The sequence below is a fragment of the Strigops habroptila genome, chromosome 7 (assembly GCF_004027225.2).
Source record: "Strigops habroptila isolate Jane chromosome 7, bStrHab1.2.pri, whole genome shotgun sequence".
In the NCBI taxonomy this organism is placed as follows: domain Eukaryota; kingdom Metazoa; phylum Chordata; class Aves; order Psittaciformes; family Psittacidae; genus Strigops; species Strigops habroptila.
In genome coordinates, this window is record NC_044283.2 from 65,467,745 (window position 1) to 65,483,269 (window position 15,525).

The 15,525-nt window shown below is 49.7% G+C and overlaps 1 protein-coding gene across 4 annotated transcripts in view; it reads left to right on the forward strand.

The window, feature by feature from the left end:
* The window catches only part of MAML3 (mastermind like transcriptional coactivator 3), a 290,322-nt gene extending 276,588 nt beyond the window's left edge, over window positions 1-13,734 (forward strand). For 3 of the 4 annotated variants that reach the window (XM_030491520.1, XM_030491519.1, XM_030491521.1), the window contains exons 5-7: window positions 4,344-4,589; window positions 6,126-6,213; window positions 9,521-13,734. In XM_030491520.1, the coding sequence (XP_030347380.1) occupies window positions 4,344-4,589; window positions 6,126-6,213; window positions 9,521-10,512 (1,326 nt within the window). In that variant the 3' untranslated portion in view covers window positions 10,513-13,734. The remainder of the gene's footprint in view (window positions 1-4,343; window positions 4,590-6,125; window positions 6,214-9,520) is intronic. The other variant, XM_030491522.1, reaches the window with a different exon arrangement.
* The last annotated feature ends 1,791 nt before the right edge of the window (window positions 13,735-15,525 follow it).

The window sequence follows — 15,525 nt, forward strand, 5'->3', positions numbered from 1 at the left end:
CACATCACCTCCTGAACTCCTGTGGAGGATCCACTCGCTCCAGTACATCCCTGAAAATACACTGGGAGGACAGAGGATTTCTTCTCCTGTTGCTTAACTGAGCATCAGATTGTCAACAGAGGGCAACTCCTGTGTAGGCATTAACTAAGCAGCCAGATCCCTATGAAAGTTCATCTTACTGGGTGCTCTGCAACTATACAAACCCACCAGATGTATTATGCTGCCCATTTGGAAATTGTGGTTCTTTTTTGGCTCTCTGAAGGGCAACTTGGCTCTTTCAACACCTGTTTTTCCTCCCAGGGGTTGAGTACGTGGTTCTGTCCCTGGACTACTTTAAAAGCAAGCGGCTGAGGGTCCCTGGGAGGCTTAGCCACGGCCAGTGCGTGCATTTGAACTTGTTCTGCAGCATGGTCAAGTCAGGGGAAGAGGCCGTGGCACCTTTCTCCCTCATGTAACCTCTCGGCTTCCCCTGCCCCTCAGTGAGGACCTCGCTGCAAAGCTGCAGCTTCGCTGGTTCCATCCGGAGCACGTGTAACTCTGCATGAGCCACCATTACCAAGAGAGAGCTGGTTGCAGCCTGCAAGTAGCACACAGTGGCTTTGGGTGTTGCTGAAAATAGCCAGAGTGAAAAATCAGGAGTCACACTGTGCCATCTTCCCAGCTGTAACAGGGTGATGAGAGGCAGGCTGAGAATACAGCGTGTTTCCCATTCCAGGACATCTTGTCACTCTCCTGGGGGAGTACATGCCTACACACATGCAGGGCATCCCTGTACGAACAGGGCCCTCCGGGAAAGAGCTGGGTTGTCCCCTTCCTGCTGTGGATCCCCGGGGGATCCCTCCCAAGCGGTGGCAGCCTGAGTCACGCAGTGAGTCAGGCTGTGGGCATGGGCTGATGCGGAGGTGATGTGCAGCCAGGAGCTGGTTTGCTGATAAGGGCGTCTGGAGAGTGAAGAAGCAGCAGTGCCGGTGCGTGGAGAAAGGGAAAGACAGAGCACAGAGTGTAGGAAGGAGAAGTTGTGGCTACCCCATCCCTGTCAGTGTTCAGTGCCAGGTTGGACAGAGCTTTGAGCAACCTGGTTTTAGTAGAAGGTGTCACTGCCTGTAGCAGGAGGGTTGGAACTGGATAATCTTTAAGGGCCCTTCCAATTCTACCCATTCTGTGAGAAACAGCAGGGAATGAGGAGGAGGAGCAGGAGGTCTAGGGGCAGGAAGGCTCAGGGTGCAGCAGGCGGATGAGGAGCTGGCAGGCACAGCAGGAGCAAAGTTGTCAGTGAAGCTTGGATTAGTTTGGTTTTGAAGCTTGATGACTGTGTAAGTGCTGCACTTAGCCGGAGTTGCCTGACTCGGTGCTTTGCTCACATGGCGAGACTGCACCTGGGCTGGAGCAGACATGGGTCCTAAGAGGCGGCCGCATAGAGCCCGGCGTTGCTTCCTTCATTGCCAGTTCCCAGCCACGCACGTGTATCCCCAGCCCACTTCCAGGCTTCACGTCGTGCTGGAGCTCCAGCAGGGACAGTGGGAGGAGGATGGGTGTGCGTGCCTGGGGCCGGGAGCTGAGCAACCTGTGAGCCCACATGGCCCCGCATAGCTGCCGTGACTGGGCAGGGCTGCGTAACTCCCCCTTGGAGGTTCACAGCTCCTGCTAAAGGGCTCTGCTCCCAGGGGCAAGGGAGCATTTTCCTGCCTGTGGAGGCTTTTTGCCTGGGCTGTGCTCCCGTTTCCAGGAGACACAATGCAGGGCTGCTCCCGGTGATGTCAGCATGGCCTTTCATCATCGGCCGGGAAGAGCGTTTGCCAAAAGAAATGGAACAGAGAAGAAATATGCCGGGCGAGAGGGTGGTGTTCTGGCTTGATGGAGAAGGCTTGGCTTTAAACCTGTTATTAAAACTGGAAGCAGGAAGTTTTTGCTATGAGTAGGTAAACTCTTGTACCTTGAAATGACTAAACACACGAGACTGGAAGTAACACCTTTGTGCTAATCCTCGTGTTTCCTCCAGCTGCTGCACGGGGCTCATGTCAGCTGGCCCGGCTCCTTGCAAAGCTTTCCTCCTTTTCAGACTCCGGGATTAGCTGACAGTGTAACGCGATACAGAACGCCGTGCATTACTGTGTGCCCTACGCGTGTGGGCATAAGAGCCAGGACAGTAGTTCTGCAGTGAGGTGGTTTTGGAGGCGGTTTAGGGAGGTCATTGGCTCAGCTGCGCGCTGAGGCTGGGCAGAGGAAGCTCCCAGTGGTGTCACTTCACAGCGTGCCCTTTGGATCCTGGGTTTTTTCCCCTCCCTTTTCTTTCTCGTTGTAGTGGCTGCAGCAAAGGCTCCATTATTTGGCAGCGTGGCATCGCTTTTGTCTATAAATGGAAGCAGTTGGCCCACCTCCCAGTATAACACGACATAGTCCTGTGCATCAGTTATGCAATCTGTAGCTTGATGACTTCATCAGAAGTCGGGGGAGGGCCAGGGGGTGGTAGGAAAAAGCCATCAGCTCTGCTGGGGACAACTGGTGTCTGCGTGTCCCCCCCCAGAGCAAGGAAAGCGGGAGCTCAGCAACAGGGGTGGGATCAAGGAGAAGTGGAAGGAGGAGCAGGGAAGGAACTTTCAAACCAGGGCAGATGTTAAAACAAGAAGGAACCTAAACACCGGAGAGCTGCCTTTCAGCAGAGAGCCCTTCAGGGAGTATCTGTGCAAAGCAGAGATGTGGACAAATTGTATTTTCTTGTTATTTCCTCAGAAGGGTCCTTGAAAACCTGACCTTCATGCAGAAAGGCTGATCCTAATTTCCCAAGCTATGCTCAGGCACTGATTTTAACCCTTTCACTGACTGGGTTGGGGTGGGTGTCACAAGATTACTTTCCTGTATGTTCCCAATCTACACAGTAATTGGCATAACTGAAACTGTCAACGAAGCAGATGAATCTAAACCTCGCCCTGGCATGTTTTGCTCAAAGGGTCCTAGAGTGGTAGAAGTCCTTTCCATCAAGTCAGTTTGGATGAGTACCCATCTCTATAAAATAGTTAGAGAGGTTCTAGTGAGCAAATGCTAAGGCCTTATCCAGCCTGGCAGAGAGCGTGCCCAGCAGTGCCCAGGCCGGACAGGGTGCACGGAGCCAGCCCCATGGCGAGGGTGCCAGCTAAGGGGCTCCGGGTTGCCCAAGCTGGGGGGCACAGAGAGCAAGCGTGGCCAGGGGGCACGGTGGGGGCAGGCACTGCGGGGCGCACGAGTGCTGCTAGGTGAGACATAGATGGGAGAAAAGAAACCATTCGGCTCTTACAGGAAGGCGCACCCGGAGCAAGGGTTGGGAACGAACGCAACACCTGCTGCTTTGTAATCAACCCCCCAGTCGTCATCTCTAAACACGGCCCCAGCTGAGCAGGGCTCCCCCCGCAGCGCCGAAGGAAGCGCTGCTTCCTTGCCTGGCCCGGCAGCGGGAGCGCCCGCGGCTCCGAGGGACGCCCCGGGCACCGCCGCAAACCCCCGCGGCCGGGTCCCGCTGCCCCCCGCTCCCCTCGCCCGCCGCGCCGCTCCCCGGGCGGGCAGCGACACCTGCCGGCGAGCGGCGGCGCCGGGAGCCCGGGCGGGCACGGGGCTGGGGGACAGCCCGGCACCCCGCCGGCTGGGGGTGCTCCCGGCCCCAGCGCAGCCCCGGGTGCGGGGAAGGAGGCTGTGAGATCACCCCTGGCCTTGTGTCGCTTCATTCTCCCAGCGCTAAAAGGCAGCAAATTGGATTAGAAACATCAAGAGAAAGCAGGGTGGGTTTAGGGGAAGGTGTCTGGGGCATCACCCGTCTGCATCCTTTCAGTCACGTGCTGTTGGTCCATTGCTGCAGGATGGAAATCTTAAATAAACGTGATGTGGTTCAGTCCCGGGATTCTGGTGCAATACAGGGGGAATTAATGCTGCCAGCTCCTGCTATTCCTTTTGTCTGTCTAAAACCTCAGCTCCTCAGTCCAGAGTACTGTATGAAACTGACACTATGGAGAAAAGGCGAGAGAAAACACACTTGTCTCCGTGATGGGGGAGAAAAGTTTAGGAAAACATGACTCTGAAGTTACATATCCTGAATAAAGATAAACCTAGTACCCAGCTTTATCACTGTGTTACTTATGAGTTCCAAAGTGCTTTTGCTTTATGTGAAGGGACTTTGCCCTCCAGGAGAGAAGAGGAACCTGCCACTCACTGAGGGGAACAGCCCATGGCTTGGTCATAAGCATCTTCTCAAGGACTGTTATTTTCTTCAAGCTCTAATCTTCACCCATAAACTCAGTGCTTTTGTTAATGAGCCTTAATTTACCTTGCCTATGGAACACCGTGAGTAATGAGGCCTTCTCTCTCTCTTTGCACAGGAGCAGCATCAAGTGGGGTTGTCCCGGACCACGGGGCCTATGCAGCCTTCTGTCCCATCGGGCTCCAGCAGCCTGGTCACAGGCACGAGCTCTGGGGGTCCCTTCCTAGGAAACCAACCTCAAGCAGCCATCATGAAGCAGATGCTGATTGAGCAGAGGGCCCAGCTCCACGTGATAGAACAGCAGAAACAACAGTTTCTAAGAGAGCAGAGGCAGCAGCAGCAGCAGCAGATCCTGGCGGAGCAGGTACAGTACCCGTGTGTCCTGGGTGCTGCAGTGCACACTACTGTGAGACCATGAGTACTCCAGACAGCGCAATGCCAGCGCTTCCTTCTGTGTTTGGTAGTGCTCTCTCTGTAGCTCCCATCGTGGTATTTTAGCAAATGTTTTCAAAGAGGCATCTGTCTCAGTCCTACCATCAGCTTGGCAAATACTACCCATGTTCCCAGGGGTGCGCTTGACAGTCACATGGGATTTTAGACACTGGAAAAGTTAGCTCCAAGGGGAAACAGCTTTAAACTGGAAGGAGGTAGATTTAGATTAGACATTAGAAAAAAATCCTTCCCTGTGAGGGTGCTGAGGCGCTGGCACAGGGTGCCCAGAGAAGCTGTGGCTGCCCCATCCCTGGCAGTGTTCAAGGCCAGGCTGGACGAGGCTTGGAGCAACCTGGTCTAGTGGAAGGTGTCCCTGCCCGTGGCAGGGGGTTGGAACTAGATGGTCCCCCATCATGGATGAGGCCCATTCAAGGGCATAAACCCAAGAGCCAGTCATGGACTTGGCTGCTGAAGGCAAACCTGAAAGTGTTGAAGAAAACACAAGGCTGAGGCCGGCAAGTGTGCTGATATAGATGAAAAGTAACAGAGTCACAGTCCTCGGGCTCCTAACTTTTGGGTGTTTTGTGCCTAACAAGGTTCCCTTTACCTTTTTGATAACACATATTTGTGAACACAGGGATTAGTACTTGCTTCTTTCCTATCCTCACTGTTTTCTTACTTCCGCTACACATCCTTGGTTTGGACACAGTATTGTACAGCTGCAGATGAAGCACCAAGACGTGTCCCTTCAGTAAGTGCTTAGTTGAGTATATCCTAGGCTTCGAAAGCTCTGGTAAACACACTCTCTGTTTTTATAATCAGCTCTTAATTCTGTTTCAGGTGCACGAGTATTCATAGCAAATAACCGCAGAGGAGCAGTGTGGGCTGGATCAAGGGAGGGAGGCATTTTACAATTACCTGCTCCCCAAATATCATTCCCTGAAGCACAATGGCCTCAGTAGCCGTTTCTGTTCTGGCTCAGGGCTGGTCCTAGGCTGCAGCACTGAGGTCAGGATGCATTACTTCTTGCAGCCAAGTGTTTTGAGCGCTGAGGTGGAGGAAAGTCTTGTCCCATGAACACAAATCCCTAAACCTTGGCAGGGTTGGGGGAAGGACAGGGTGTGTGGCTTCGGTTGGACCTAAGTGAGCAAAGTTAATTCAAATCCCTCCCTCTTCTTTCAGCCTGAAGACAGTGAAGTTCACACTGTAGAGGTCGAGATGAAGTGGTTGTAACCAAGGAGAGATGATGTTAGCCTTAGTGCTTATTCCTTTTTGAACCAAAAGGAGTCTGTGTGCTGAGTAGCCCAAGTGCTCTCAGGAGGACTCTTCAAATGGCTCTGCTTGTCTCTCCTGAGCAGCTTGCTAGATAAGAAACAGCTGCAGTACCTTTGCCACCAGCCCCTTTTGCAGCTCACTAATTAATTAATCATCTTTTTCTCTCTGCTCTCTTTCCCTCCTTCATTCCCAGCAGTTGCAGCAGCAGTCACATTTGCCTCGGCAGCACCTGCAGCAACAGCGGAGCCCGTATCCAGTGCAACAGGTCAATCAGTTCCAAGGTAAAAGTCAAATACTTTTTCCTGTATCAGAGCCAACGTAGTGCCACTGTAGCAGGCACGTGAGAGCTCATGTGTTTTGTGGGCACCGGGGTTTAAGCAGTGTGCCAAAACAGGAAGACAGGCTGTGGCACACTTGCACGTACCACATGTTTTACCAAAGGGGAATGCCCAGGTTTGTGTGTTTAGTTAAGTTTCTGATTTCCTCTCTGCTCCCCTCAGCGGAAGCTGCAGTTTTTATTTGACATTTGTTTTGCCTCTTTGACATCTGAATTCTATGGATTTATCTTGTTTGCCTCAACTCTCATTACGCTCCTTTTCTATCCCAGCTAGTGTCTCTCACTGTATCTTGGTTTTACCCCTCTTCATCCCCCACTTTATCTTATTTGATGAGCAGAGAATTTCAGAGAGGTCATCCTTATCTGGAGAAGTGACTGATAAATGTCAGGTGTGGGAAACGCAGTGAAATATCTGACATGGAAATGGAGGATTTTAATGAACTCAGAAAAGCGAGTATTCAGTGTGTTCACAGATAACTGAAGAATGTAAGTACAGTCATTTTGGCTTAGGAAAATAAGTTAATTCTGAGCTTTTTAGGTGCAAAGCATCAGCTGAATGTCTTCACGAAGCATGGATTCTAAATAGACATGAAGCAAACATGCACCTGCACCGTGTCATGGTAGTGTCATGTAACTGCAAGAGGAAACAAGGGAGGCAGGCGGATCGCAGTTCTCCTCCCCAGGAAGCCAACAGGCAGTCACATCTTCTGCCAGTATATATCAGGGTGGCTCCTTCTAATTGCCTCCTCATTTTCATCTTTGGCAGCATAAATTCTGTAGAACATTATTTCCCCCCCCCCAATAATTCATTTGCAAAATCCAAATGTATGTGCGCATTGCCACGCATTGAGATGCACGTGTAAGATCTTTCTGCATTACCGCTTCTTTGAAACCTTGCCTTCATATGTATTATTTAAAAGAAATGGAGAAGAGAGTTTAGGCTAATCTGACAGAGCAAGGAATTAATTTTCATAAATGAGCTAATTTAAATATAAATATTTCACTGGTTTTCCTATTTAGTCACAAGGATGTAATCCAGTGCAGTAGGTTATGTGCAAATGAGACCAGAAGGTGGCCCAAAGTCTTAAAATCTGTTGCATCTCTCTTTTAACTACTCCTTGTCTGATCTCCTGTCTCTTACGCCAAACACGACAGTTAATGGAACTAGTACGTGAACTACTTGCTGGTAGTGACTCTTTTGGAGGTGTTCAACTGCCGTTTTCAATTTAAAAGTAGCTGGAGATGCATTATGTAAGGGTTTAACATCACCTGTATCTTCAGCACTTGCTGGAGGCGCTGTAAAATGAGGCTGCCTCTAATCATGGGAGAAGGAGGTGATCTAAATGAACAAAAGTCAAGGGGACCCCAGTGCCAGTCATTATGGAAACAGTTTGCTATCCTGGAAAAAGTAAAAGCTGCCGCTCCGTTTGCCCCATTCAAGCAAGATCCAGATAGTGTCTCTTCATGCTACAAAATGTTTCATTTATCTGTACATTGGTGCTAAAAGCATCCTCCAGAAGCTTATCCCGCTGGGCAGAAAGGCAGTGTAGCCATCCTGTGAGTTATGTGCAAAACTGGAGAAATGACACTTCCTTTCTTCGTTCCAAATTCTCATAGAAGCAAAGCCAGTGTAAATGAGAACTCTCTGTTCTCCACAGATGCTGTCTGCCACCGAGGGACAACAGGCAGAGGCTGAGTTAAGAACACTCAGATTTTGTTGCACAGTTTGTGGCTCTTAAAGCAACCATCTCATCTTTAAATCTTGCATTTAGTAGTGTGTGAGCTGGGTGTAACTGTGTGCCTCATCCTCTCGCAGCTTCGCCAGCACACTATTGTATGTAGTTGAGGATGGTAGTGACTCAAGGCCACAACGAACCCATTGCATAATCAGAGCTCCAGTGATTGTTTTTAAATAAAGACAGTAAATACAGAGGGATATTGGCTTCCCAGGAATCAATAGCTTCCCCCACCCCTGAAAGGAAGACACAAGGGTGGTTCAGCTGTCTGGCACGGTGTGGAATTTAACGAGGTTAGGATTTTCTGGTTTCCCATTATTGGCCTAAGGTGGAGTAAAATGTGCTTATACTATCGATTCACTAATACACTCTCCCTGCTGTAAATGTCCACAAAAAACAATTTTTCTTCTTTCCATGGACTTAATCAGTAACAACGATATAGAAAATCCATTCATTTATGCCTCCTGAGCTATTAAAAAATTGATTGGCCTTCTGAGCCTGACATTTCCATTTTCAAGGCTTACTTTTGAAAGACAAGGGAGATATTTAAGAGAGAGCTTCAAATGGCGAACTGAAGTTCAGCTGCTTTGCTGCCATTGAAGACCACTGGAAGCTTTCTCATTTGCTTGCTAGAAGCTGAATTAGGCTTATCTGAAGAAGATAAGTGCTACTGAATTACAGTGCAAATGCAACTTTGAAGTCTTAGGGACTAATTTTTTTCATGGAGAAGAGTGCACATTGTCACTGGTCCTGGGGGAAAAATACACGCAAAAAGAAAGACTCAGGTTTACTTTTGAAAGGGGGCTTTGACTCCCAGGTCACTTCTTAGAACTTTAATCTCTGGTCCTGGCAAGGTAAGGGAAAGGTAGGCCTGTTTTAGTCCTGCAGCTCCTGTGTCTGCCTAGCTCAGGTACCTGGGCACTTATCATCAGAGAGGCAACCACGGCTGTAATCATGCAGTTGTGCTGCCTCAATTCTTCAAGAATCTGAAGCCACGAATCCCTTTGGGTGCTTATCCCCAAATTGTCATAATCGAGTATTACTTAGAGAGTAAATCATTGGCCTTTTAACCTTGCCAGTCTCATTTTAGGTCTTAAGGGAAATTAGGCTGCTTGCCTGCATCGATGGTATTCTCTGCTGAGCAGCGTCCTGCTTCACAAGTTGAATATGTAACACAAGCAGCGATTCCTGCTTTGGGTAGAACTTGAGCTGTTATGACTCTTGCCTTCAAGAAAGGGGGACTTGGCAGGTCAGGACAGAGGCTGCAGCTAGTGTGAGGGGGGGAACGCAGCACCTCTGAAATGCAACTAACATTAGGCAGCAAGCACACCTCCCAAGGATGGATAACCACCTAGCTCTGCTAACCTTCACAGGAAACCATATCTTGTTCACTGAGAAAGCACAGCCGCCTGAAACCCTGCTGTGGTGCAGAAGGCTCCTACAGGTTCTCTCTTCTTGTTAATTAAGATTTACAGGGTTGTGTGTTTTAATTCCCTTCCTCCCTTTTTGGTGTAGGTTCTCCCCAGGATATAGCAGCTGCAAGAAACCAGGCAGCACTCCAGAGCATGAGGACGTCCCGAATGATGGCGCAGAACGCGAGCATGATGGCAATGGGTCCCTCCCAGAACGCGAGCACGCTGCCCACGACCGCGGGCCAGTCAGACATGGGCATGGCTCCTTACAGCAACGCCTCTTCCAGCCAGCCGGGAATGTACAGTATGAGCACAGGGATGAGCCAAATGTTGCAGCACCCAAACCAAAGTGGCATGAACATGGCACATAACACAGGCCAGGGAACGAGGCAGCCTGCCTCCGGACAAGCGGTGGGAATGGTCGGCAATTTTGGTCAGAACATGCTGGTAAATTCTGCTCTTCCCCAGCACCAGCAGCAGATGAAAGGAGCTGTGGGCCAGGTCTTACCCAGGCCGCAAGCACCACGACTTCAAAACCTGATGGGGACTGTCCCTCAGGGAACACAAAACTGGCAGCAGCGAGGCTTACAAGGTATACCCGGAAGGACTAGCAGTGAAATGGGGCCCTTCAATAATGGCACAACATACCCGATGCAGTCTGGGCAGCCACGGCTGTCCAAGCACCATTTCCCACAAGGGCTTAATCAGACGGTTGTGGACACGAGCGGAACAGTAAGAGCCCTGAACCCAGCAATGGGGAGGCAACTGCTGCAACCACTACCTGGGCAACAAGGCGCTGGCCAGGCCAGGCCGATGGTGATGCCTGCAATAAGCCAAGGGGTCCCCGCAATGTCTGGCTTTAGTCAGCCTCCAACGCAGCAAATGCCGGGTGGTAACTTTGCTCAGAGCGGCCAAGGGCAGGCCTACGAGAGGAATCCCACTCAGGACTTATCTTACAACTACAGTAATGAAGGAGCAGGGGGGTCATTCTCCAGTTTAGCAGAGGGCGCAGACCTTGTGGACTCCATCATTAAGAGCGGACCAGGGGATGAGTGGATACAAGAACTTGATGAGTTGTTCGGAAACCCCCAGTGAATGGGCTTGTATAGTCTGGAGCTTTGGTTGTTCCATCTGAAAAAAGCAAAGAGAGTCGGATATCTCCCCATCCTTGGATTGTTGGGGGTTTTGTTTGAATTGGTTTGGTCTGGGGCTATTTTGTTTTCTGTTGTTTTTAATTGTGCAAACTGAGCTGATCTGTAGCCAACTTTGGAAGATTGAGGAGATGATGAAAACATCGGCATCCCAAGACTTCCACCGAGCAACTTCTGTTGCGTGGCAGCACCCACCGTGTGTGTGGGGAGCGGGGGGCAGGATGGGGAAACTGGAAAAGCCAGCCGATGCCTCTGGTTGGGAAAATGTGTTCTTTCCCCTCTGAAACGAGGCTTCATTGCACAGTGGTGTGGGGTGGTCCCGATCTCTCCCACCTCGTGTAACTGTAAACACTGAAGCTTTTAGGGGAGCGGATGAAAACAGCTGGGAGCAAAGCCTAAAGATGTCCATGGGCGATTGCACAGGCCCTGGTTGGAAATAGGCTTAACCCCAGGGGCAGCCAGGCTCACAGGGCCAGCTCTGGGCTGTCCCAAGGAGATGTGGAGCACACGCTTGAGAAACCTAAAGAGTCACAGGGAGGTCACCATTTTCACTGCAGAGTGATAAAGATCCAGTAAAGATGTAGGAGAACATGAGTTTGGCAGCATGGTGAGAACAGTTTGATTATGGGACTGCTGCTGGATATGGCTTAGGTGGGTGGGTTAACTTAATGAGCTGCTTAGTCCCCTTGGGACTTGCCATAGCACTTCCCTGTCAGGGCGCTTTGGCATGTATCCGCTGCCTGGGGGTGCAGAACATCACCTATGAGTGGTGTTGAAGGGCTAAGAGGTACCAAGAGACATCAGCTCAGGTCCTAAGCAGGTCCCTCTCTCTCCTCCCTCACTCCCTCCCCAATATGTTTTCAGTTCACTTCCTTCCCCTCTTACCCTTCAGTGTAAAGCAAGGTGAGCTGATTGCACTTTATTTCAGGTGAGCAACAACTGCCACAAAGGAGCAGGCAGGGGAGGAGAAAACAGACAAGAGAAAATGTACAGGGAGGGTTTGGCAGGCGGAATGAGTTCCTCCTCTCCTCTTGAAAAGTGCAAGTTTGGCAGGCAGGATTACCTTGGAGTGTCTGGGCTCTCGATGTGATGTTCAGTTTTAAACAGATGTTTGGTTTAATCTCTCTGGTTTGCTGGAGTAAAGTTCACTGCAGTATTTGAAGAACAGGAACCAATGAAGGACTACTGTAAAGATCATTCACAAATGGGTAAAATCATTGATATAGTTATTACAAACATGGGGTCTGCCAAAATAAGCTGTTAGGTAACAGCGATGTATCACTATCTCCACTGTGTGGACCAGTGCTGAGCAGCACCATAATGAAGTCGTGATACATCTTGCACACTGAGGCGCCAGCCATTCTGAATGTCTAAAGCAGCGGTTCCCAAGCTGCAGCCTAAGGCCCAGGTAAGCTGTCCTCCAAAACCTATCACCTTTCTAGTGTTTTCAGCTGAGAGCTGCTTGTCAGGTTATGTAGTGGTGCATAAAATGTCAATGTGATCCACACTCCAAAAAATTTGAGAACCTCTGGCCTATTGCTGGCCTCTGTGAGCCATACGATGTGCTCTGCAGCGGACGTGTCGCTGGTACCACTGCCCATACCAACTACCCAGCCACCGATTACCTCCTTGTGTGCAGCTCTGCTTGGGGCTGGTGATGTGAAGCGCTGAGCTGCTGAAACCCAGGGATGCTGAGGGGCTTGGCATCCTGCATTTTCAAGTCCTGCCTTTCCCTGTGGAGCACAGACATGCATCACATTAAGGAGTGGGAGCAAAATGGGCCTGGAACCATCTCAGCACCCTGTTATGGTTCTCTTTTGTGCAGTAACCCCTTGCAGGGCTTACCTAGGTATGGGGAAGTGTCTTTTAAATGCTTATAATGTAGGCAGGACAAGCTGCATTTTAACATGGACTAGCTGCTCAAGGTGAGCTGTCAATCCAGCTAGCCAAGTGCTACATTTTTTTAAATGCTTTAGTTACATCTCTTTTAGCTAACCCCTTTTTAAAACACAGTGTGAGGATCTATTCCAGTTCATGCTGAAGACGATAGAGGTTTCCCTGTCCACTGCTCCAGCAGGAGCCAGGGCAGCCCCTAATTCAGTGAAGGAGAGCACCAGCCACAGTTTTCAGTCCATCTTGCGGGTAAGCGGCTCTTGGTGGACGGAAGGGACAGGCAAAGGAGAGAAACAGTACCCTGAGGGGATGAGGGCATTGTGTGTGTGTATGTCTGTGTCTGTGTGAGCGTGTAGGTGAAGGAGCAACGGGCACAACCTGTCCTGCGTGGCAGAGGTGTGCTGGGATGAGGCGGCAGCGCGCCGACAGCGCTGGGGCTGGCACAGCGTCCCTTCCTCGGGTGCCAGTGCAGAGCGGGGCAGTGCGGGGTTAGAAACACACAACCACCAAGTGCAAATCCACGTGTGTCAGGGAGATTTGGTGAATAAATGGTGGTGAAGACTGAGTCTCTGTTGTCTTTGTAAAGCTTCCTCCAAATACTCCGTACCGGGACCAAGTACTAGAGAGGTAGATTTTATTAGATTTGGGGTTGGGTTTGTTTTTTTTTTTTCCTTTCTTACTATGGTGCTGATGTATATGTAATGTTAAAAAAAAAAAAAATAAAAGTTATTTGTAAATATGTTTTTACAATTCTACAGATATCACTGGGTCTACTATCTGTAAAATATATAAAAATATATATATACTGTTTGTTTAAAATAGAGTATTTTTATTTCATTCCTTAACTCATCCTTACTGCAGTGGTATTGCACTTCAGATGACGTCTAATTACTAATTTGTACTGTATTCCTGACAGCAACTTGCTCCATTTTATTCAGATTTTTCTAGTTTTCTGTTTTTACTTTGTACATTAAGCATTGCTTATTTCCTTTTAAAACCTGTACAGAGCTCTGAAAATGTAGAAAAAGACCTGATGTTAACATACCACTTTTAAAGAAAAACGAAACAAAACAAACAAAAAAAAAAGAGAACCCAAATAAAAGATGGTTATCTGACTCATCTACCAGGCTGGCTTAGAGGATCATCTCTCGCCCCACTCCTGCGCCACGGTGGGTGATGTTCCGGGGGGTAGGAGGGAAGGCAGCGCCAGAGCTGCCCCACTGCACCCTGCGGAGCTGCCCTCTCCCGCCCGGAGTCGCAGGCAGGGTACACCAGAGCAGTGCACGACATGGAGGGCCCAGGAGGAAGGAGCCCTGTCCCTGAGGTCTGGGGAGGGGAAGTAGAAGAAAGGAGATGCAGGGTTGGACGTAGAAGTTGGAAAGAAGAGATGGGGAAATGGGAAGCATGAAGACACATGCTTAGAGTGGTTCCCTACCTTCTACTACTACAGTGTGAGAACTGCGTTGTCAGAAGCCCGTTGGGAAGTGCGTTAGACCTATTGAGTTTATATGACCTGTTCAAGACAAACATGCTGTGTGGCCTTCAAGGCTTGACACCGATTTCTCTGTATTTTCAGCCTGCCAGGGAGTCATGGGGGACCAGGCACTGGATCTCTGTTTGCACAGCTCGCTCTTCAGGATGTCAGTGGGGCTCGGCTCCATGTACCACCTTGAAGATGAGCTTCCTCTTCTCTCCTTGGTGTCGGTCCTTTACCATTCATTCTAAATGTCAAAAATGGGGCAAAAGACGGAGGCTGCCCAGATCAGAGCAGCTCGCCAGAGTTCCTCCTCAGCATGTGCTGGCAGAGGCCTTGCTGAGAAAAGATGCTTTCTGCAAGAGGCCCCTAAGTACTGAGTGGCTTTGAAGCTGCAGCAGGGGCCATCGTCATTTCTGACTGTGACCGACATGAACATTTGCATTAACTCACAGTGTATGCTGAGTGTGCAGCCTGATACTGATTCCTCCATCAGCGGGCAGGAAATGGTGTGGTTCTCACTAGAGTTAAAATCAGTACTGACACTGACAGCATCCATCCGCTCCAGGTGTATTTTGTTTTCAATTATAGATGAGTCAGTCTTTAAAACTTCTGCATTGTAGGAATTCTGTCCTGGCCCAGTGGGGAAAAGGACTCAGAAGACAGGTGGTATCCTCAGCTCTGGGCTGATTTCTGCCCTCTCGTTAGCTGGTGCAGCTCCTAAAACACTAGGTTCATGTTTATTCCCAGCACTCTGGCTTTGTGCTGCTGGATGATGCTTTGCAGCCTCACACCTGCATTTCTTGGCATGTGAAATTGTCCCTGTGCGACAGCAGTTTATTCCTTTCTGCAGAATAGAATAGAACAGCATAGACTAGACTAGTAGATGGGGCATGGCAAGCTGTCTGTAAACACGTCAGACCACTACAGCAGGTAAGCTTGGAATGGGATAACTTCAGGAGCAAAGACGTATTTGAACACAGTTAGCCACCTCTGGGCCTCCTCTAGTGGGTGTTTCACGCCTTTTGGGTAGTTCGAGCTTCTGTCTTGGTTTTGATTCTGGTGGCAGCGCTTCCTGCTGCCCATGACAGTCTGATGGCACCACTGGCAGGTGAGCAGGGGGATTTTCTGTCTTTCAGCCCATGCACGGAAAGGTAGTGGAAGGATTCCCGGTGATTTCTGTGGTGGTTATATCTGGCCCTGTCGTACTTTCTCCCTGGAGGTGAGCACTGGAGAGTTACCCTTTCTGCAGCCTGTTCGCCACTGTGATCTGTCCTTTTCCCCTTTGCAGACATTATTGGACCCAAGCCTTGCACCTTTGTACTTGTTTCATTTCACTGTTTCAAACGTAATTTCAGCCTTTGCCACGTGCAGACGCTAAGTTGTGTCTTTTAATCACAAGCTAACTTACACACGAGTCCACCTGTTTCATATGAAAGGTTATTATGAACCTGATCCAACACTCAACTGTTTTCTGGTCAGGTTATCAACCTCAGTATACGTTTAGAAAGACCATGGGCATGATAACCATAAGTATGTTCAGATTAGATATTAGGCCAAAGTCCTTCCCTGGGAGGGTGCTGAGGCGCT